The sequence below is a fragment of the Dendrobates tinctorius genome, unplaced genomic scaffold, assembly GCF_039654945.1.
Source record: "Dendrobates tinctorius isolate UK_male_01 unplaced genomic scaffold, ASM3965494v1 ptg000007l, whole genome shotgun sequence".
Lineage (NCBI taxonomy): Eukaryota > Metazoa > Chordata > Amphibia > Anura > Dendrobatidae > Dendrobates > Dendrobates tinctorius.
The window spans coordinates 27,579,430-27,601,895 of record NW_027361675.1 but is presented as its reverse complement, the minus strand read 5'-3'; the positions used below and the strand labels follow the sequence as shown (position 1 = coordinate 27,601,895).

At 48.1% G+C, this 22,466-nt stretch overlaps 1 protein-coding gene across 1 annotated transcript in view; it reads right to left on the bottom strand.

The window, feature by feature from the left end:
- The window catches only part of TRIT1 (tRNA isopentenyltransferase 1), a 44,252-nt gene extending 42,232 nt beyond the window's left edge, over positions 1–2,020 (bottom strand). The window contains exon 1 of the mRNA XM_073572945.1: positions 1,785–2,020. Coding sequence (XP_073429046.1) covers positions 1,785–1,919 — 135 coding nt within the window. The 5' untranslated portion in view covers positions 1,920–2,020. The remainder of the gene's footprint in view (positions 1–1,784) is intronic.
- Positions 2,021–22,466: the final 20,446 nt, after the last annotated feature.

Here is a 22,466-nt window from a genome sequence, read left to right as displayed (position 1 = left end):
ACCCCCGGCCGTGCGTGCGCTGAAAAAGCGCTAATGTGAAACCAGCCTAAATAAGTAATTCCTATTACAAATGCTAGTGAATCCCTGCAGTAGTGCGTACACTGGGGGGAAGCCTGCAGTGCTGTCCTATTACTCACTGAGGCAGTGCAGATGGTTAATGTTTCTCACTGACAGTATCTGTGAGGAAAAAAATTGCTGCAATTTGACTCCAAGGTCCACAGTAAGGCTGAGCTAAGATATTACCAAGACCCTAACGCAGTGGCCATGTTGGTAGCCCTTGGCTGCTAGACCACGGCCCTGCAAACCTCCTACCTACTAGCACTTCTTCCGATTTTCAGGCCACGCAACGGCATTATATTGTGGCTAAACTGGAGTCTGGCAACCTAAAGCCTTCAGTATGCATTAAAGTGGTTAGCGGCACCATCCAAGAACGTGATGTGTATGAGCCGGCCTCCAAACTCTCTGCCTACATAGGACACTGGGCAAAAAAGCTGTATTCCAGATATTGAAACACAATAACCTTTCTTTACTCCAGGACATGTGTCTGGCAGCAGCTTCCTATTAAAAATGAGTGTACAGGTCAGGGTGCAAGGTCACCACATCCAGTCAGTGGGGTCTGACACATCAGCTGGTGCTTAGTGGGGTACGGGGTCTGACATCAGCTGGTGCTTAGTGGGGTACGGGGTCTGACATCAGCTGGTGCTTAGTGGGGTACGGGGTCTGACATCAGCTGGTGCTTAGTGGGGTACGGGGTCTGACACATCAGCTGGTGCTTAGTGGGGTACGGGGTCTGACATCAGCTGGTGCTTAGTGGGGTACGGGGTCTGACATCAGCTGGTGCTTAGTGGGGTACGGGGTCTGACATCAGCTGGTGCTTAGTGGGGTACGGGGTCTGACATCAGCTGGTGCTTAGTGGGGTACGGGGTCTGACATCAGCTGGTGCTTAGTGGGGTACGGGGTCTGACACATCAGCTGGTGCTTAGTGGGGTACGGGGTCTGACACATCAGCTGGTGCTTAGTGGGGTACGGGGTCTGACACATCAGCTGGTGCTTAGTGGGGTACGGGGTCTGACACATCAGCTGGTGCTTAGTGGGGTACGGGGTCTGACACATCAGCTGGTGCTTAGTGGGGTACGGGGTCTGACACATCAGCTGGTGCTTAGTGGGGTACGGGGTCTGACACATCAGCTGGTGCTTAGTGGGGTACGGGGTCTGACATCAGCTGGTGCTTAGTGGGGTACGGGGTCTGACATCAGCTGGTGCTTAGTGGGGTACGGGGTCTGACATCAGCTGGTGCTTAGTGGGGTACGGGGTCTGACATCAGCTGGTGCTTAGTGGGGTACGGGGTCTGACATCAGCTGGTGCTTAGTGGGGTACGGGGTCTGACATCAGCTGGTGCTTAGTGGGGTACGGGGTCTGACATCAGCTGGTGCTTAGTGGGGTACGGGGTCTGACATCAGCTGGTGCTTAGTGGGGTACGTCGCCTCTGTAGGAAGCCTGAACACTGCTCCACATAGTGGTCGCGCTCAGGTACCGCGGCTCAGAGCTCATTCACTCCAATAGCAGCTGAGCCATCCTATACTTGAACGTCCAAAGTAATCACCAACAGGAAGCCTTAGAAAACATGAAACCTGTGTGTGAAGAGAAGGCCAGAGCCAACTACTGCAACATGTGACCCTGCCCCGACATTACAGCTGCCTACATCAGTGTCACAGCATGGCCGGCACACAGTCTGAGGCTACAGACAGATGCATGGCAGTGCACAGCCTCATGGCTCCTGTCACCTGCATGGAGTCCGCGCTGATCACCTCCCCTCCGAGGCTCCGGCCCAGCTGAAGAGCCAGCTTGGACTTCCCGGTTCCAGTGGCCCCTAGAATTACTACGAGGGGCAGTGAACGTCTCACACTGTGCGCCGCCATCTTCCCGCCGTCACACCAGCCCACAGCCAAGAGTAAACCCCGCCCCTAACAACGAGCTGTCCCCTAGCGACGCAGCCTAACAAAGGCGCTCGCGCCCAGATGAGCCGTCCTGACAATCCAGGGGCGATGTCTCTTGTGATGTCCCCAGGAAACACGATTTTAAGAGAGAGAAATACTGTGCCTAGCTCTGTGGTGGCAAAACTGGATCCTGAAAGTGGCAACAACCAGTGATCATTTTCAGCAGCACAGGGCGGTAGATGGAAGAGAGCATCAGGCTACAGAAACATGGTGGGACTGAGGCAAAGCTGTGGTGGGGGCACAAGGCTGCAGTGACATTTGTCCTGGGGGCTCCATCCAGAGCCAGTGTAAGGGGGTGAGATAGGATTACCTCCTTGCTTCCCTTCCTCTAAGAGTATGTGCACATGTTGCGGATTTTGAGGCGTTTTTGGACGAGCAGAATTGCCGGAAATCCGCAGTGCAGCGTACACACAATGTTAATGGATGCAAAAACGCTGTGCACATGCTGCTGAAAATTCCGCGCGGATCCGCAGCTGCGGTTTCCATTCTGGCACATAAAAAAAACTCTCTCTCATCACAAGAGAGAAAGCGAGCGTTTTAACCTGCGGATTCTGCCAAGAGATGCAGATTCTCTGCAGAAAATTCCACAGACTAATCCGCGACGTGTGCACAAATCCCCTCATCGCTCTCAGCGTGTTGATGTTTACATGTGCTAATGTTGGTAATGTCTATGATTAATATTTGCGGTACTGCTACATAGCGATATGTATTACCGCTCACTTTTATGGTTCTGCCACATTCATACATGTGTTACCATTCTTTGTAGAACTATATGATGTTGTGTTCCTATAGTGTAATACTGTATATAATATAATGTAATAATGTTTACTAATGCTCATGTACGGTTTAGGGAAAGTGGTGTACCCTTCGGACAATAGAGGGGGGGCATTATGGTGTTTGCAATTCTTTATTACTAAGGCTGCTTTTACACTTACCGTGTTTTTGCGGGCCGATTTTGCGGCCCCCAATACATTGCCATGGGGCCGCAAAATCGGCCCGCAAAAATTCCATGGTGCGCCGTACAGCCATATTTGCGGCCATGATAAAAGGTCAATCTTTTTCACAGCGTACGGACACGGCCCCCATTGTAAATCAATGGGGCCGCAAAAACAAACGGAAGTTTTTGCGGTGCACCGTGACTTCCGTTTTTGCGGACTATTTCCATAGTATTGGAAAAATGAAAAACGGCGATCCACAAGTTTTTTTGCGGACCGTTATTGCGGCAGACCGCCTTTTTTGCGACGATACGGCCCGCAATAACAGGCTGCAAAACAAGCGGTAAGTGTAAAAGTAGCCTAAGGGTAACTGTAGTACTTGTGGGAACCACTAGATAGGGGCATACTAGTGTGCACTGTAGGTATAGTTTATAGTATGGTTATAGGGGGCTAAGTGTAGGAGGGGCTGCCGGGTGGTAAGACAGGAGTTTTTAGGAAGTTAGTTCAGACGGGGCCAGGGTGCCCGAGGTGTCCACATGGGCTATAGGCCCGGACAGCTCGGCAGCCACGCAAAGTTAAATAGCTGCAGGCCACTTTATCCACGGCCATTGTGCATCATAGCAGTGGGCCAGTACAGGAGAGGAAATATGTGGTGACTTATCGCCTTGGGCGGACGCCTTTAGGGCAGGAGTCAGTGGAGTGAGTGTGACGTCCATCTGCGAGTCTGGGCTGCAGAAAGACAACACCCCAAGCAACCCTGATACCCTTTACCCCTATACAGGGATCTGCATTTATAGCAGAGCCCAGGAGGTAGCTGTCTGAATAAGAGCAGTGAACCAGAGCAGGGTGGTCGCCAGAGAGGTGTTCCAATACGGGACCAAAAACGTAGTGGGATCCGAGTCTAAACCAGTCGTGCAGCAACGGTACAAAAACAGCAGACAGTAGCAGAGTCAGATTCGGGCCAAGGTCAGAGTCATCAACCAGGAGGGCGGCAGAGGTACAAAATCGTTAGGCAGAAGCAGAGTCAGAAATCCAGGCCAAGGTCAGAGATATAAACCAGGAGGGCGGCAGAAGTACAAAAACGGCAGGCAATAGAATGGTCAGAAATCCAGGCTGAGGTCAAAGTTAACTATAGCAATTCACACAGTAGCACGCAGGGGAACCAAGAATATATCCGGCGGCTTGCAAGACCAGTCCCAAGGTATGTGAGGGGTCAGGTCATCCCTCACAGGTTCCTGGACTGATTATGTATTTAGGACCGCCCCCAGGACCAGGCCAGATGGTGATGCAGTAACCCCCTGACGACTGACAGAGGGGCGGAGCCTGCACCCACCAGATGCCTGCGCAGGAGCCCCTTCTCTGTCACCACCATAACTCATGAGCGAACCACGGCACCTCAGTGGCTGAGGCAGGAACAGCCGTCCCCGAGTCTGACGGTGAAGTGGCAGTCCGGCGCCTCCTAGTGGCCGCGACCGGAACAGCAGGCCCCGAATCTAACGGCGACGTGACAGACCGTCGCCTCCTAGTGGCAAAAGCCGGGACAATAGGCCCTGAGTCTGATGGCGACGTAACAGAACCACGGCGCCTCCCAGTGGCCGAGGCAGGAACAGCCATCCCTGAGTCTTGACGGCGAAGTGGCGGTCCGGCGTCTCCTAGTTGCCGCGACCGGAACAGCAGGCCCCAAGTCTGACGGCGACGTGACAGTGAGGAGTTGAAGGAAGATGGAGCTTCGACGAGAACGGTACAGACGGGCCGGATGCTTTACCAGAGGCAACCAAACCTGGTGATTGATGATTTCGAGTCTGGGGTGAAACAGGCAGAAGGAACTGTCATCATGGCGAGGTTAGGCCAGGAAGGAACTGGGGAGCAGTCTAGGATAGTCCGGTCCTGACATGTGCCGCACAGAAGCGACAGCAAAGCAGGGAGACATGAGACAAGTGAATTTCATGATGTGCCAACTGTGGATGTAACATGTGAAGTATTAAGTAAGGAGAATGTTCAAGTTATCCTGGACTGTGTCTCCATTACTGGGGATCGCCTGGAAGAGGGACCGTCGCCGCCTGGGAAGTGCCCAGGGGGACCTGAATGTGGAGATGCAGATACGGTGAGAAGAGGAACACAATTTTCTGTGAGGGAAGGTCGGGACACAGATGCTTCAATGTCTCTGGTCAAGACTATCTTCCTGGCCTCCCCTTACACCAGCGTGACAATGGTATCACAGCCATCACAGCCGACAACTGGTCCTGCCGATTCTCCGAACTCACCCCGGAGGCTCCTTAAAGAGAGTGTCCACAATTACATTTATGGCCTATCCTTAGGATAGGTCATCAATGTCTTATCAGTTGGGATCACGCCGATCAGCTGTTATTGGTGTCTGCCGGCCAGAAGTACTTGCAGAGCTGGCCGTCTACCTGTAGTGGTCGGAGCTTGGCACTGCACATCCACCTCCTACAGATATCAGCTAAGGCCTGTTTCACACATCCGTTTGTGTCCATCAGTCAAAATCCGCCGTTTTGCAAAAAAAGCGGATCCACTATTTTTCTTGGCGGATCCGTTTCTTTTCCCATTGAGTTGCATTAACAGCGAATCTTGACGGATGGCCATCCGTTGGATCCGTTTTTTTGCGGATCCGCCAAAATTTTGACGTCCGCCGACATGCCCGAACGGACCATGCAACGTTTTTTCGGGCGGCCGGATCCGCATTTCTCACTGCGCATGCCCGAAAGATTTCACTCAGCCGCAAATTTAACCCTAAACTCTGTTTTGGCGGCTGAAAAATTCATATTCTCTCTCTCTCTTTCCCCAGGCAGCAGTTCCTTTAAAATTCTTCCTTTGACGGATCCGTTAAAATAACGGTCCGGTGCCAAACGTTGTGGTCAGTACAGGAACGGATCCGTTATCCGCCATTTTAGCGGATTTTGACTGACCAAAAAAACTGTTGTGTGAAACAGGCCTAATCAGCGTGGTCCCAACCGATCAGACATTGATGACCTATACTAAGGATAGACCATAAATGTAAAAAGTAGTGGACAACCTCTGTAAAGGGGTATTCCCATCTCCATGGTCCTATCCCAATATATGGTAGGTGTAATAATAATATTAAGCAAATACCTCCAATTAGAAATGTAGTAGTTTTCTGATTCGCTATGTCTCTGTCCTTATGGGCAGGCATTGCAGGACCTCAGGTATCCATGGTTGCAACCACTAGTAACTAACGGTCACTATATCAGTGGTCACAACCATGGATACCTAAGGTCCTGCAATGGCTGCACATGAGGAAAGAAAAAACACAAAAATTGAGCTTGGTTTGAGTTGGTACACATGCAGCATATAAATGCATGTTCACATGGCCAAAAAGCATACAAAACCTACAAAAGACAAAATGAAAAAAACCCTGCTATAATTAAATAAGTAAAAAGCAAAAGTGCATTTAAATCATACAGAATTCTTAGTAATACTGTATTTGATCAAACATAGCATAAAAGCCGTCCCACCATCGACAAGGTGACTCTGTGGTCGGGGCGGTCCTACACTGTCTAGTATTAATAACCTTATCAGGTGTCAAAGTTGACGTCTTTGTGAATAAGGGCAGACAAGGACCGGGTCCCAACCATTGGACACCAGTCAGGAGAAGCCTTTAAATACAATTTCCAGCTCAGGAGAGGGAGGCCACACGTCAGCTTGCACAGAATGCAAAAATACAAAGAAAAAACACAAACACATGAGGAAAGAGACAACAAATCTGAAAAACTATACTACATTTCTAATTGGAGGTATTTGCTAATATTATTAGCATTATTACACCTACTACATATTGGGGTAGGATATTCGAGATGGGAATACCCCTTTAAGGCCGGGTTCAGATGGCCGTATTAGAAAATGTGCTTGTTATGTCCGCTAATTGTAGATGTGGCTTTGTGTGCAGGTCTACAGGTGCATCTCACAAAATTAGAATATCATCAAAAAGTTAATTTATTTCAGTTCTTCAATGCAAAAAGTGAAACTCATATTATATAGTCATTACAAACAGAGTGATCTATTTTAAGTGTTTATTTCTGTTAATGATTATGGCTTACAGCCAATGAAAACCCAAAAGTCATTATCTCAGTAAATTAGAATACTTTATAACACCAGCTTGAAAAAGATTTTAAAATCCAAAATGTTGGCCTACTGAAATGTATGTTGAGTAAATGCACTCAATACTTGGTTGGGGCTCCTTTGGCATTAATTCCTACATCAATGCGGTGTGAAGAACTGAAATAAATTAACTTTTTTGATGATATTCTAATTTTGTGAGATGCACCTGTATGTGCATTTTTTCCATTGCAGGCGAGTGCAAAGCCTGCCTTTCATTGCATGCATTAGGCTAGTTTCACACTAGCGTTTCTAAGCGCTGCGCTTCGTGCGCAATAGAATCGCATGCAAAAAATGCATCATGCATTTTGTATGCGTTTGCTTTTTTTAGGCGCATGCGTTTTAACCAGTTTCTAGTCATGTTAACTCTTAAAACGCATGCGACTTTATATGCAGGCGTGCGCATGGACATGCGCATGCCTGCGTTCCCATAGACTGTAATGTGATTTTTTTCTTTGCGCAAGCGTGCACATGCGTTTTTTTGAGACAGGTCGGACGGACCAAAAATGCAACAGGTTGCGTCCGGCGCGCCTAGGCGCACACTACAAAAAACACATGCACATGAAAACGCATACGAACGCATGCATACGCTAGACCATGCGCCCCCATGTTAAAGATAGGGGAGCAGGACGCATATGTGGCGCCCCTGAGGCTTCAGTCGCCACAGAGGTACTGCACCTTCTCCTAAGGTGTGGTGCCCCACCATCCAGGTAGGGTGGGAACTCCCTTTCACATTCCAACATCTGCACCCCACACACAGAATAGTTCAGCAGGGACCCATCCATGCTTTATGCTGGATAGGTCATAGGGTGCCTTTTGAGTTCAGTTTAGAAAGAGTGCTGCAGCTGCCTCAGTGATCTGAGCCAGCTGGCACAGGAAGGAAGAGAAGGAGAAAGAGACACAGACGGGAGACTACAGATTCCATAAGAGAGATAGAACAGATCGGAACGAAGGAGAATAGAAGGACGGTGGGAAGCAGGTTGAGAAAGAGAGAGAACCCTTCCAGTCCAGAGCGCAAAGGCCGGGGCCCGGACCCCGAGGTTGATTGGATCTTTATGTCCGGCAACAGACACCGGAGGAGTAGTGAGCCACTAACGCCTTACTCCCATCATAGACTTGGGACACAACAGCAACTGGATAGTGAGCCGGGATGCAGAGAGGAGTCCCCGAAGCAGGCTACAGCTGTCTGTCATACAAGTAGAGACTAGGAACACCTAGAGAGAGGCATTCCAGGGTAACTAAGTACTGGAGTGCTTCGCACCTAAAGGCGCATTGGAGGAGTCGTTGAGTGAGGTACATATTGGCAGAGTGTGGAGGGGAGAATCCTATCCTTCCTGGAGGTTGACTGGGGCCCTGACCTGAAGAACACAGTGCGGAGGCAGGCAGTTGTGTGAACTGCAAACAGTGAGTAAAGCTTTGGCTGCGGAATATGTTAGCGCTATATAAAAATAAAGATTATTATTATTATTATTAACCACATACTCTAGCGTCCACCAGTTATTCCAGCACCGCTACACCTGGGTACCTTCACCTACACCAACTGCGCCTCCCCGCCATTACTTCATCTACACTGCCCTGGGACTACAGCTCCGCCTGTGGGGAGCTTTACCATCTAAGCTGCGCATACCACCAGTCCCAGAGGATCTGCCCGCAGCGTCAGCCTGACATCACACTTACCGAGCACCACAGGTGGCGTCACAAACTATTCCAATAAACTTTAACACCATTAACATCACCGCCATTGATATTGGGCGCCCAGGGCCACGGACCGGGTCACCGCTGCTGTGACACATTCCCCCTGACACCGGCCCGGTACCGAGTACCCCGCTGCCCTGGGTGTGAGGGGCGACCCAATTTTGGCGTCACAAACAGGATAACGAGACCCGGGTTCTGTGCGCCTGAAATTTGTGAGACTTTGTGCTTTTGAAGATGTGCAGAAGACCTGATTTAATAGACTGTAAAATGGACATTAGAAATGGCCGCTTGCGCGGAGAAGAAGGGCGTGAAGAGATGGGAGGTCCTAAGAAAAGACCGCAAAGAGTATTGGGCCTTCCCTGTCTGAATTACTATGTGACAGATGCATGGCCCACCCCCCGAGGGGTTCGTATACTGGCTTGGTATGGAGTCGCTGGAAGAAGACGCAGCCCCCGGAAGGAGGGGCAGAGGAAGCCAGTGGCGAACAGAAGGGCGGAGCAGGAAGAAGAACGCCAGAACGCCATTTTGGAGAGTGAAGGGAGGAGGCCTGGAGAGTGCGCGGAGGTTGAGTCGGAAATCCCCGGCGCCATGGCTGATGACTCCGACCCCGTCTCTGCGATGAACCGCCAGCAGCTGGAGGACGGAATCGCCCAGCTGACGTGCCGCCTGCAACTGAGGCAGGAGGTCTTATGGAGACTGAGCAGGCCGCACGCCCCGGAGGGGCCTACACCACCGGCGCCCCTGAACTTGGTACCCTTGCCACCGGTATCTGCCGCCGCTGCACCGGAGCAGAGACCACACCGCCAGGAGGCCCCAGGTACGTCTGATGTCCCGACAACTGGGAAGGCCCTGGGGTGTACCGCAGTCGCAGCGGCTGGACAGGTCGTGCTAGATCTGGTCAGGGACCGGGATATCAGTCCCTGGGGGGGAAACACTGGAACCCCTGAAGGTGGCGCCGCAGCACCAGAGCTGTCAAGCAACAAGAATCAGGATGAGGACAGTTCCAGTTCAGCTTCCAGAACCCCAGGAGGGGAACACAAGTAAAGATTCATAAATCTCGCTACCCAGAAGGGTTTGTTTGCACCAGTTGTGCCTTTTTCTGTTTTTTTTTGCTATCATGTTTTGTTTTTCTGGTAGCACTTTTGTTGCCTAGTTTTTGCAATGGCAGCGTTTTTCACAATTTGAACTAGCGATCATGAACTTGGAGTGATCCAAAAACTTTTATTGTAAATAGTTGCACCTCTTTAGGTTCCCTTTCTTGGTTTTACATATATGACCCTTTTGTGAAGATAATGGTTACACAAAGACACTTTGCGAAGATGATATTTTTGAATGGACACTTTTCGAAGAATGATGTCTACCTCAAGGAACACTGCAAGAAATCCCGGCTGTGTTCAGCACTTTGCAAGAATCTTTGAATGTTTTATGATGACGTATTTGATAATGTTGTGTCTTATGAAAAGTAAATGTCTTTTATAGCATGTTTGATGCAGAAAATTAGAAAAGTTTTGAGATAGAATGTGAGAATTGAATAAAGAATTGAAAGTGACAGGTGACAGGCCAGGTACAGATGGTCAGTGTCTTGCATCCAGTGGAAAGAGAGAGAAAGAATAATTGCACTTTGAACTAGGAATTGCACTTAAAGAAAATTTTTGATACTAAGGAAGTTAGCCTGTTTGTAACATTTAGGAAATGTGCCTCCTACATTAGGAAGATTAGATAAGTATTGTTAAACAGCATTTAAAATTTGTGTGTGTTCCTGTATTGTACTTTTGTTGTCTTGCAGCCTGCGAACGTGCTGTGTTTAATGGGGGGGTATGTGACGCCCCTGAGGCTTCAGTCGCCTCAGAGGTACTGCACCTTCTCCTAAGGTGTGGTGCCCCACCATCCAGGTAGGGTGGGAACTCCCTTTCACATTCCAACACCTGCACCCCACACACAGGATAGTTCAGCAGGGACCCATCCATGCTTTATGGTGGAAAGGTCATAGGGTGCCTTTTGTGGTCCCTGGATTCGTAACACGAGAGGTGCTGGGGAGGCGGGTGGAGTTAGCTATAAAAGAGAGGGAAGGTGTAGGATTTCAGGTCAGTCTGACAGGAGGGCAGGCTGACAGAAGGTCAGTCTGACGGGAGGTCAGGCAAGAGGAGTTCAGTTCTGAAGTTAGTTTTGAGTTCAGTTTGAGTTCAGTTTAGAAAGAGTGCTGCAGCTGCCTCAGTGATCTGAGCCAGCTGGCACGGGAAGGAAGAGGAGAAAGAGACACAGACGGGAGACTACAGATTCCATAAGAGAGATAGAACAGATCGGAACGAAGGAGAATAGAAGGACGGTGGGAAGCAGGTTGAGAAAGAGAGAGAACCCTTCCAGTCCAGAGCGCAAAGGCCGGGGCCCGGTCCCCGAGGTTGATTGGATCTTTATGTCCGACAACAGACACCGGAGGAGTAGTGAGCCACTAACGCCTTACTCCCATCATAGACTTGGGACACAACAGCAACTGGATAGTGAGCCGGGACGCAGAGAGGAGTCCCTGAAGCAGGCTACAGCTGTCTGTCATACAAGTAGAGACTAGGAACACCTAGAGAGAGGCATTGCAGGGTAACCAAGTACTGGAGTGCTTCGCACCTAAAGGCGCATTGGAGGAGTCGTTGAGTGAGGTACATATTGGCGGAATGTGGAGGGGAGAATCCTATCCTGCCTGGAGGTTGACTGGGGCCCTGACCTGAAGAACACAGTGCGGAGGCAGGCAGTTGTGTGAACTGCAAACAGTGAGTAAAGCTTTGGAACCGCATACTCTAGCGTCCAGTTATTCCAGCACCGCTACACCTGGGTACCTGCACCTACACCAACTGCACCTCCCCGCCATTACTTCATCTACACTGCCCTGGGACTACAGCTCCGCCTGTGGGGAGCTTTACCATCTAAGCTGCGCATACCATCAGTCCCAGAGGATCTGCCCGCAGCGTCGGCCTGACATCACACTTGCCGAGCACCACAGGTGGCGTCACGAACTATTCCAATAAACTTTAACACCATTAACATCACCGCCATTGATATTGGGCGCCCAGGGCCACAGACCGGGTCACCGCTGCTGTGACACATTCCCCCTGACACCGGCCCGGTACCGAGAACCCCGCTGCCCTGGGTGTGAGGGGCGACCCACATGCGCATGGACGCGCACAAAGCGCAGCACTAAAAAACGCTAGTGTGAAAGCAGCCTTAGTCTGGTCCGTGAAATAGACCAAGATGTTGAATGCTGGAAATTTTTCCACCCCTATAGGTCCTCATGGAAATTTGGCCATGAACATTGGCTATAATGTGGCTATGTGACCGATTATACGCTAGTATGAAAGAGGTCTAAGAAAAAGGAGACCTCTCTGACTTTTGGAACAATCGGCAAATATGCCGAAGCCTCCTGGAAAGTTCTGGTTGGGGTTCTTTCCCACATCAGTGTATCCAGTACGTATGGTGACAGTTTTCACACGTACCGGAGACACTTAGACAGGCCCATTCAAGTGAATGGGTCTGTGCACGTGTCAGTGTGTTTCTACGGATCGTGTCTGTGGGCCAAACACGCTGACATTTTAATTTTTTTAATAGCAGCAAGGTCTGCCAAACGTCTTGCACATGTGTAAGGGGTTAAGAGGAAGAAGAACCCAAACGAGGTTACCTTCCCTGCTCCTTATCTGAAACCACTTAGCCAGACAGCAGGGTTGCCAGGGGGAAAACTTTCTGCCCTGCACGGACTGGACCATGTGACTGCAAGGGGTAGAGAGGAAGAGGAAGGGGCGGTGGACCGGAAGGTGTGCAGGCATAGGGCGCGAAAGCAGAGCGCGCCAGGCATGGAGCAGAGCGCGCCAGAGACAGGGGAGAGCGCGCCAGAGAGAAAGCAGGCTGCAGCACCAAGCTCCCAGAGAGAGAGAACTCCCTGTCAGAGTTCTGGGACTGGATTCGGTAGCCTCCGTGACCAGAGGAGACCTTCCCCCTGACGGTGCAAAGACAGTGACCAGAGCACGCAGTACTTGGGGACCGCAGTGACAAACCAGGACCCCTGAGTGTGGCCGAGTGCGTAGCATCGTTACTGCAGAGAGACTGTCAGCTTACCATACAGAGACTTAGAGCAGGGGAGACTCAGGTTCGCATTGTCTCCCTGCTTCCTGCTTTAACCCCTGAGGTCCCAGCCTCACCCTGGGAAGAGACTGCAGAGACTTAACCCCTGAGGTTCCAGCTACATCCAGAGGAGACTAATGTACAGAGACTGAGAGCGCTGCTGTTGATGGCGCCAACATGGGAGAAAGAGACCCTGCAATCAAGCCTTCCCCGGACTGATAAGTCATATTAATGCCAGCCGAACCGTCTCAACTCTGCATAACTGTTTAGTAGTTTTCTTAGTCTATTTTGCTGTTTATAGTGTTACTCTTACTCATTTAATCCCTTTACTGCTCCTCCCTGCTTGGAGAATTTATCCCCTGTAAATAAATCCTTTAACTCTTGGTCTGTCTCTGTTCCGTGGCGGCATCCTCAGTACCTGCAGGTTATTACACACGTACAATCTGATGATGTCATGATCCAGGTTTGATCTGACAGTTTTAAATGCACAAGTGAACTTTTTTTTTCCTTTTGCTGTGTGCCAAAGTGTGGTGTTTGCCCCCGGTGGCCATTAGGATTATTGCACGGTGGTGTCGTTTGTTCTAAGTTGCCCCGGTGGTGGTGAGCGGTATTGCACTCTAGTACCTTAGTTTGTGCACGTAATTATAATGCAGGTGTGAATGCTCTATAAAAGAGTGTCAGGTGTATCAATCACTTTGGTGATAGGTCTTCAGTTAGTCATTCACAAGTAAGCCTGGGTGAAAGATGGAGCTGAACAAGAGTCCTGGGCAGCCCAGCCAGAGGGGACGAGTGGCAGCTATGGAGTTTGCAAGGAGTGCTGGCATGGATTGGTGGAGTCCAACGATGGGGTCTGCAAGAAGGGCTGGCATGGCGTGGTGGAGTCGTAGTTTATGGTGTCAGCAGGAAGTGCTTGCATGCCTTGGTGGAGTGGCGACTATGGTGAGAGTTGCACTCAGCATGCTGGACTTGGTTGCTGAAAGCTGGACTCAAGCATGCTTGACTTATTGGCAGAAAAGTTGGACTCGAGCATGCTCGACTTTTTGGCAGAAGCTGGACTCATCTTTGGGACTCTGTTTACTGGACAGCTGCAACTGGTGGTGGACTCTGCTCCAATACTGCACTATGATGATGGATCCGGTTATGGTGATGGATCCGGTTGGAGAAGATGCACGCAGGTGGTGGGCTCTGTTGCTGGGAGCGTAAGCAACAGAGCAAAGCTAAGTGATGTTCCCCTGTTTTGTCATTTTCCCTTATGTGTGTTTAGTGCAGTGGTGGGATAAGTTTCCGCACCTACCCATTCCCTAGTGAGGGTTTAGGTGCAGGGCGAGTCAGGGTTTTAAGGTTCCTGTGCGTCGCCCAGTGCGAAACCGGCATAGGGAATGTTAGGAGTGCAGGGACACTGGCTCAGGGGAGTGCAGGAGGTCTCCACGTCCCCATTCCCTATCGCAGGGCCCTCCATTGTTATTGTTACCCAGGTTTCCCTTATTATTTAAATTCGCCTTACTGGAGGCAGGGTTTCCAGACTAACGTGTATTACCTAAATTCGCCTGTTAGAGGCGGCGTATCCAGCTGCACGTTTTATTATTTAAATTCGCCCCACTGGAGGCGGTGTATCCAGGGTCACGCGTGTCATCTAAATCCGCCCTGCTGGAGGCGCTGTGTCCAGCCACGCATGACCGTGACAGATGACACACGAATGACTGTGTTATCAGTGTGACACATACCAGCACCTGGGAATCAGCTATACTGCTGAAGACAGCTTTCATCATTCTCCCCTACAGAGGAGAATATTGAGAATTGTATTCCGCTGATAACAGTGAGAGCGCTATAAATGTATACATGTACACTCACTGGCCACTTTATTAGGTACACCTGTCCAACTGTGTGTTAAGACTTAATTTCTAATCAGCCAATCACATGGCGGCAACTCAGTGCATTTAGGCATGTAGACATGGTCAAGACAATCTCCTGCAGTTCAAACCGAGCATCAGTATGGGGAAGAAAGGTGATTTGAGTGCCTTTGAACGTGGCATGATTGTTGGTGCCAGAAGGGCTGGTCTGAGAATTTCAGAAACTGCTGATCTACTGGGATTTTCACGCACAACCATCTCTAGGGTTTACAGAGAATGGTCCGAAAAAGAAAAAAAATCCAGTGAGCGGCAGTTCTGTGGCCGGAAATGCCATGTTGATGCCAGAGGTCAGAGGAGAATGGGCAGACTGGTTCGAGCTGATAGAAAGGCAACAGTGACTCAAATTGCCACCCGTTACAACCAAGGTAGGCAGAAGAGCATCTCTGAACGCACAGTGCGTCGAACTTTGAGGCAGATGGGCTACAGCAGCAGAAGACCACACTGGGTACCACTCCTCTCAGCTAAGAACAGGAAACTGAGGCTACAATTTGCACAAGCTCATCGAAATTGGACAGTAGAAGATTGGAAAAACGTTGCCTGGTCTGATGAGTCTCGATTTCTGCTGCGACATTCGGATGGTAGGGTCAGAATTTGGCGTAAACAACATGAAAGCATGGATCCATCCTGCCTTGTATCAACGGTTCAGGCTGGTGGTGGTGGTGTCATGGTGTGGGGAATTTTTTCTGGGCACTCTTTGGGCCCCTTGGTACCAATTGAGCATCGTTGCAACGCCACAGCCTACCTGAGTATTGTTGCTGACCATGTCCATCCCTTTATGACCACAATGTACCCAACATCTGATGGCTACTTTCAGCAGGATAATGCGCCATGTCATAAAGCTCGAATCATCTCAGATTGGTTTCTTGAACATGACAATGAGTTTACTGTACTCAAATGGCCTCCTCAGTCACCAGATCTCAATCCAATAGAGCATCTTTGGGATGTGGTGGAACGGGAGATTCGCATCAGGGATGTGCAGCCGACAAATCTGCGCCAACTGTGTGATGCCATCATGTCAATATGGTCCAAAATCTCTGAGGAATGCTTCCAGCACCTTGTTGAATCTCTGCCACGAAGAATTGAGGCAGTTCTGAAGGCAAAAGGGGGTCCAACCCCTTACTAGCATGGTGTACCTAATAAAGTGGCCAGTGAGTGTATATATGTATAAAATATATATGTATACATGTATATATTTTTTTAAATGACGTGGAGTTCCCCTGTATTTTTAATAACCAGCCAGGCAAAATTGACAGCTGTGGGCTGCAACCCTCAGCTGTCAGCTTTAGCAAGGCCGGTTATCAAGAATAGAAAGAATAGAATAGAAAGGACCCCACGCCGGACCAATCCCCATTTTTGACAATCAGCCAAGCTAAAGCAGACAGCTGGGGGCTGGTACTCTCAGGCTGGTAAGGGGCAATGGATATCCCTCACCTCTCCATCATTTTGTCCCAAGCTGTAATCCATGTCTGAGGATAGTTTTCAACCTGGACTGTTATGGATGAGTCACCGAAGGAGGAAAAAACAAAATAATAGCTAAGTCCAGAAAACCAGAGAAGTTGGAAGCTATCAGATTGCAGACCCCTGAACCTATCCACAACAACTAGCAGTAGCCGTGGGGGGTTCCTACGGTGCCCTAGACCCCTCGATCACAGCCGGAGAACTAAATTAGCCTAAAGACAGAAAGGGGAAATCTAAACTGCCCCAGAGCAGACCCCAAAGCAATAGGCAGCCCCCAACATATAATGACTGTGAAGCAAGATGAAAAAACACTAACACGGATAGAAAGATAGGTTGAGCAAATGATGGGGCCCAAGCTAACTAAATAGGACAGGATAGAAAAGCTGCTGTCTGCAATCCGCAAAAACCCTATCCAAAAATGAACCAACAGACTGATAGGAAAAACAGGCCCTGAAGTCGCTAGGCTTCAAAAAGACTATATCAGCACTCAGGTATATTCTGAAGACAGAGCCAGAGATCAAAAGATCAGAGACAAAATGGAATTCAGCTCACCCCCGGCCGGGGATGGCTGAACTCCAAAAAACAAGGCAAACAAAACCAGAACTAAAGTGTACAAAAGGCAGAGCAAAACTTAGCTTTGAGAAGCAGAAATCAGACTGGTCTCCAAGAATCCAGCAGGAAAATCACCGGCAAGGCAGCAGGGCGTCGGCTGTCTTATATCCAGTCATCAGTTCCTGTGACCCAGTCATCATCTACCTGCTCAGCTGTTTGGTAATCAGCCTCACTACCTTCCTTCGCCAGAAGAGGGAGTTCATCAGACCTCACTGGTGAAGGGAAAAATGAACTCACAACAATACCTCCCCCTTGAGGAGGGGTCACCAAACCCTCATCCATGCCACCAGGGCGATCAGGGTGAGCCCGATGAAAGGCACGCACCAATCTTTCAGCATGAATATCAGAGGCAGAAACCCAGGAATTATCCTCCTGACCATAACCCTTCCACTTAACCAAATACTGGAGTCTCCGTCTAGCCAGACGGGAATCCAGTATCTTCTCTACCTCATACTCCATGTTACCTTCAACCAATACAGGGTCAGGAGGTGCCACCCCAGGAACTACTGGTTCAACAAACCTCTTCAACAAGGACTTATGGAACACATTATGAATCTTAAACGTGACAGGAAGAGCCAACCGAAAAGAGACCGGATTAATAATCTCCAAAATCTTGTAAGGTCCAATAAATCTAGGCTTAAACTTAGGAGAAGCCACCTTCATAGCGATATTTTTTGATGACAACCAAACCATATCACCCTCCTTAAACTGGGGACCAATGGTCCTATGTCGGTTGGAAAACCGCTGGGCCTTTTCCTTTAAGAGAGACAACTTATCCACCACTTGGTCCCAGATCTGGTGCATTCTCTCCACCACAGTGTCAACACCTGGACAGGCAGAAGGCTCCACCTGCCCTGAAGAAAATCGAGGATGAAACCCAGTTACAAAAAAAAGGTGACATCAAAGTGGCAGAACTAGCTCTATTATTTAAAGCAAATTCGGCCAAGGGCAAAAATGAAACCCAATCATCCTGATCAGCCGAAATAAAACATCTCAAATACGACTCCAAAGTCTGGTTTGTTCTCTCCGTCTGCCCGTTGGTCTGAGGGTGAAACGCAGAGGAGAAGGTCAACTGAATTCCCAGCTTGGAACAGAAAGTCCTCCAAAATCTAGACACAAACTGAACTCCTCTGTCAGACACAATGTTCTCAGGAATCCCGTGCAAGCGAACTACCTGTTGCAAAACCAAGGGCACCAACTCAGAGGAAGATGGCAACTTAGAGAATCTATCACAAATCACCCAAATAACGGTCATTCTCTGAGAGACAGGCATATCAGAGATAAAATCCATTGAAATATGGGTCCATGGCCTCTTGGGCCCCGGCAAAGGCATCAACAACCCACTAGAGCGAGAACAAGGTTTAGACCGGGAGCAGGTCCCACAGGAGTGCACAAAATTCCTGACATCACGAGACAAGGCGGGCCACCAAAAAGACCGACTCACCAGATCTCTAGTACCAAAAATACCTGGATAACCAGCCAATGCAGAGCAATGAACTTCAGACATCACTCTCTTCCTCCACTGGTCAGGAACATACAACTTTCCACTGGGACAACGCTCAGGTTTGTCCTCCTGAAACTCTTCCAGAGCACGTCTCAAATCGGGCGAGATGGCAGAAAGAACTACCCCCTCGCCTAAGATGGTAGCAGGCTTGGTCACAACAGGAGAATCAGCAAAGAAACTCCTAGAGAGGGCATCTGCCTTGACATTCTTAGTGCCAGGAAGAAAAGAGACCACAAAATCAAAACGTGTGAAAAACAAGGCCCACCTAGCCTGTCTAGGATTCAAGAGTTTGGCCGACTCCAGGTAAATCAAATTCTTGTGGTCAGTAAGGACCACAACCTGGTGTTTAGCTCCCTCCAACCAATGTCACCACTCCTCAAATGCCCATTTCATGGCCAACAGTTCCCGATTCCCCACATCATAGTTACGTTCGGATGGGGAGAACTTTCGGGAAAAGAAAGCACAGGGATTCATTTTAGATGTCACAGGATCTTTTTGGGACAAAACAGCTCCTGCACCAATCTCAGAGGCGTCCACCTCTACATGAAACGGGAGTGAGACATCAGGTTGCCGCAGAACCGGAGCAGAAGTGAATCTTCGCTTCAGCTCCTGAAAGGAAGAAACAGCCTCCGGAGACCAATTCAGCACATCAGCACCCTTCTTAGTCAAATCAGTCAATGGCTAGGCAATACTAGAAAAATTAGCTATAAATTTCCGATAAAAATTAGCAAAACCCAAAAACTTCTGGAGGGCCTTCAAAGAAGTGGGCTGAACCCGATCATAAATGGCCTGTACCTTGGCCGGGTCCATTTCAATAGTTGACGGAGACAAAATGAATCCCAAAAATGAAATCCTCTGTACCCCAAAAAGGCATTTCGATCCCTTGACATACAGGGAATTCTCCCTCAAAATCCGGAACACAGTCCGAACATGTTCCACATGAGAGTCCTAATCCTTGGAAAAGATCAAAATATCATCCAGATAAATAATCAAAAATTTATCCACAAAGTCTCGGAAAATATCGTTCATGAAGGATTGGAAGACAGAAGGGGCATTAGTGAGCCCAAAAAGCATCACCAGGTACTCAAAATGTCCCTCCGGAGTATTAAACGCCGTCTTCCATTCATCCCCATGCTTAATGCGAATAAGATTATACGCCCCCCTGAGGTCAAGCTTGGTAAACCAGCAAGCACCTTTAACTCTGGAGAATAGATCAGAAATCAGGGGTAACGGATACTGATATTTAACAGTAATTTTGTTGAGGGCACGATAGTCAATACAAGACCTTAATGAACCATCTTTTTTAGCCACGAAAAAAAACCCAGCACCTAAGGGTGAAGAGGATGGTCTAATATGACCCTTCTCCAACGAATCCTTAATATAGGATCGCATAGTCTCGTGCTCGGGTACAGATAAATTGAAAAGCCGACCCTTGGGAAATTTACACCCCGGGCTCAGCTCAATTGCACAGTCATAACTCCTATGGGGAGGCAAAGACGCAGACTCATTCTCACTAAATACATCATAAAAATCAGACAAATAGTCAGGAACATCATGCGACAGAGGCCGCTATCTGCAGACCGGATATAACTACAAGAGAAATGTGCTGTCTTCCAGGTGCAAAAATTAAAGATGTGTCTGACAGGATATCAGGACTCTTCAGACCTACAGATGACTACCCATTCCTGCTACTACATGTGGGGACAAATGACACCGCAAGAAACGACCTGGAAATCATCTGCAGAGACTTTGAAGACTTAGGCAAGAAAGTGAAAGAACTGGGAGCGCAGGTGGTCTTCTCTTCCATCCTCCCAGTGGATGGCCATGGAACAAGGAGGTGGAATAAGATTCTGCAGGTGAACAACTGGCTACGTCGATGGTGCCGTCAGCAACGATTTGGATTTCTGGATCACGGAGTGAACTACTTATACGATGGACTACTTGCTAGAGATGGGGTGCACCTTACGAAGACTGGAAAGCATGTATTTGGAAGTCGCCTTGCTACACTTGTAAGGAGAGCTTTAAACTAGAACAACATGGGAAGGGAAGCAAAAGACCAGAAAAAGCCATACACCTGACAAATGCTATTGAGAACTCTGCTATTAGAAGTGGAAAGGAAGAACAAAGACGAAAGAATCTAATTAATAAAAATATTGGAGAAAGAGAAACCAATCACAAACTAAAATGTTTCTATACTAATGCACAAAGCATGGGCAACAAACAAGGAGAATTGGAACTACTAACACAGGAACAGAAATATGATGTAATTGGAATCACTGAAACTTGGTGGGACAATACACATGATTGGAATACAAGACTAGAAGGATACAACTTATTTGCAAGAAACAGACTTGATAAACGAGGAGGGGGTGTCGCATTGTATGTTCGAAACGCGTATATCTGCACAGAGATTGAAGCTTCAGAGACTGGGAGTTCTGTGGAAACTGTTTGGGTAAGAATACAAGGACAGAACAATGGAAAGGACACCATTGTAGGCATTTACTACAGGCCGCCTGTGCAAGCTGAAGATATAGATGAACTCTTTATGCATCAGATGGCCAAGTTCTCCAAAAAATATGACATAGTTGTCATGGGAGATTTCAACTATCCAGACATTTGTTGGGAATCTCTCTCAGGCAAAACTAACAGGTCAAGGAAATTCTTATCCTCTCTTGCTGACAACTTTATCTTCCAAAAGGTAAGGGAGAAAACAAGGGGAACTGCTACCTTGGATCTAATCCTTCTAAACAGGGAGGAAATGGTTGAGGAGGTAAAAGTGGCTGGGACCCTAGGAGGTAGCGACCATGCTATTTTAGAATTTTGGATTACTAGAGGTGGAAGACCTGTGAAGACTCAGACGTCAAGGTTAGATTTCAGAAAGGCAGATTTTAAGGGATTCAGAAAGAGAATTGGAGGGATCCAATGGCTGGATATCCTTAAAGACAAAAATGTCCAGGAAGGATGGGAAATCTTGAAAAATGAAATTCTCAAAGCACAGTTGTTAACAATTCCGAAAAGAGGGAAGAATAGGAAGCATTTAAGGAAACCAGGATGGATGAACACAGAACTTAAGCACATGCTAAAAAGGAAGAAAAAAATGTTTATAAAATGGAAAGAGGGAGGCATATCTAAAGAAGAATATAATGCTGTATGCAGAACCTGCAGGGCACAAATCAGATTATCTAAAGCTGAAAATGAACTGAGGCTTGCAAGAGATGTCAAAAGCAATAATAAAGGATTTTGGGGATATGTCAAAAGTAAAAGAAAAGTCAAAGATGCTATAGGATTTTTACAGGATGAAAATGATGAAATGGTAAGACAGGATGTTGAGAAGGCTGAACTTTTAAATTCCTATTTTGCATCTGTTTTCTCTCAGAAAGGAAATGCAACATCAACTGTTATTCACTGTCCTATTAAGGGAATAGAAGAATCCAGGATATCTATAAACAGAAAGATAGTGAGGAAACACTTAGCTAACCTAAATGAATTCAAGTCTCCAGGTCCAGATGAATTACACCCCGAGTACTGAAGGAGATAGCAGAAGAAATTTTTGAACCCCTCTCCATAATCTTTGAAAATTCTTGGAGAACAGGAGAAGTGCCAGAAGACTGGAGAAGAGCAAATGTTGTTCCTATCTTCAAAAAGGGGAAGAAGGTGGACCCAGGCAACTATAGGCCGGTGAGTCTGACTTCTATACCAGGAAAGATCTTTGAACAAATTATTAAACAACATGTATGTCAATACCTGGATAAGAATGAAGTGATTAAACAGAGTCAGCATGGGTTTCTAACTAATAAGTCATGTCAGACTAACTTAATTTCCTTCTATGACGGTATCACTGATTGGGTGGATCAAGGAAATGCTGTAGATATAGTATATCTTGACTTCAGCAAAGCATTTGACAAAGTCTCTCATACAATCCTTATTGAAAAAATGACTAAGTATGGAATGGACAAGGCAACTGTTAGGTGGATTCATAACTGGCTTAGTGATCGGACCCAAAGAGTGGTCGTAAATGGCTGCACATCCAGTTGGAAGAATGTCTCAAGTGGGGTACCACAGGGCTCTGTCCTGGGCCCTGTATTGTTCAACATCTTTATCAACGATTTAGATGAAG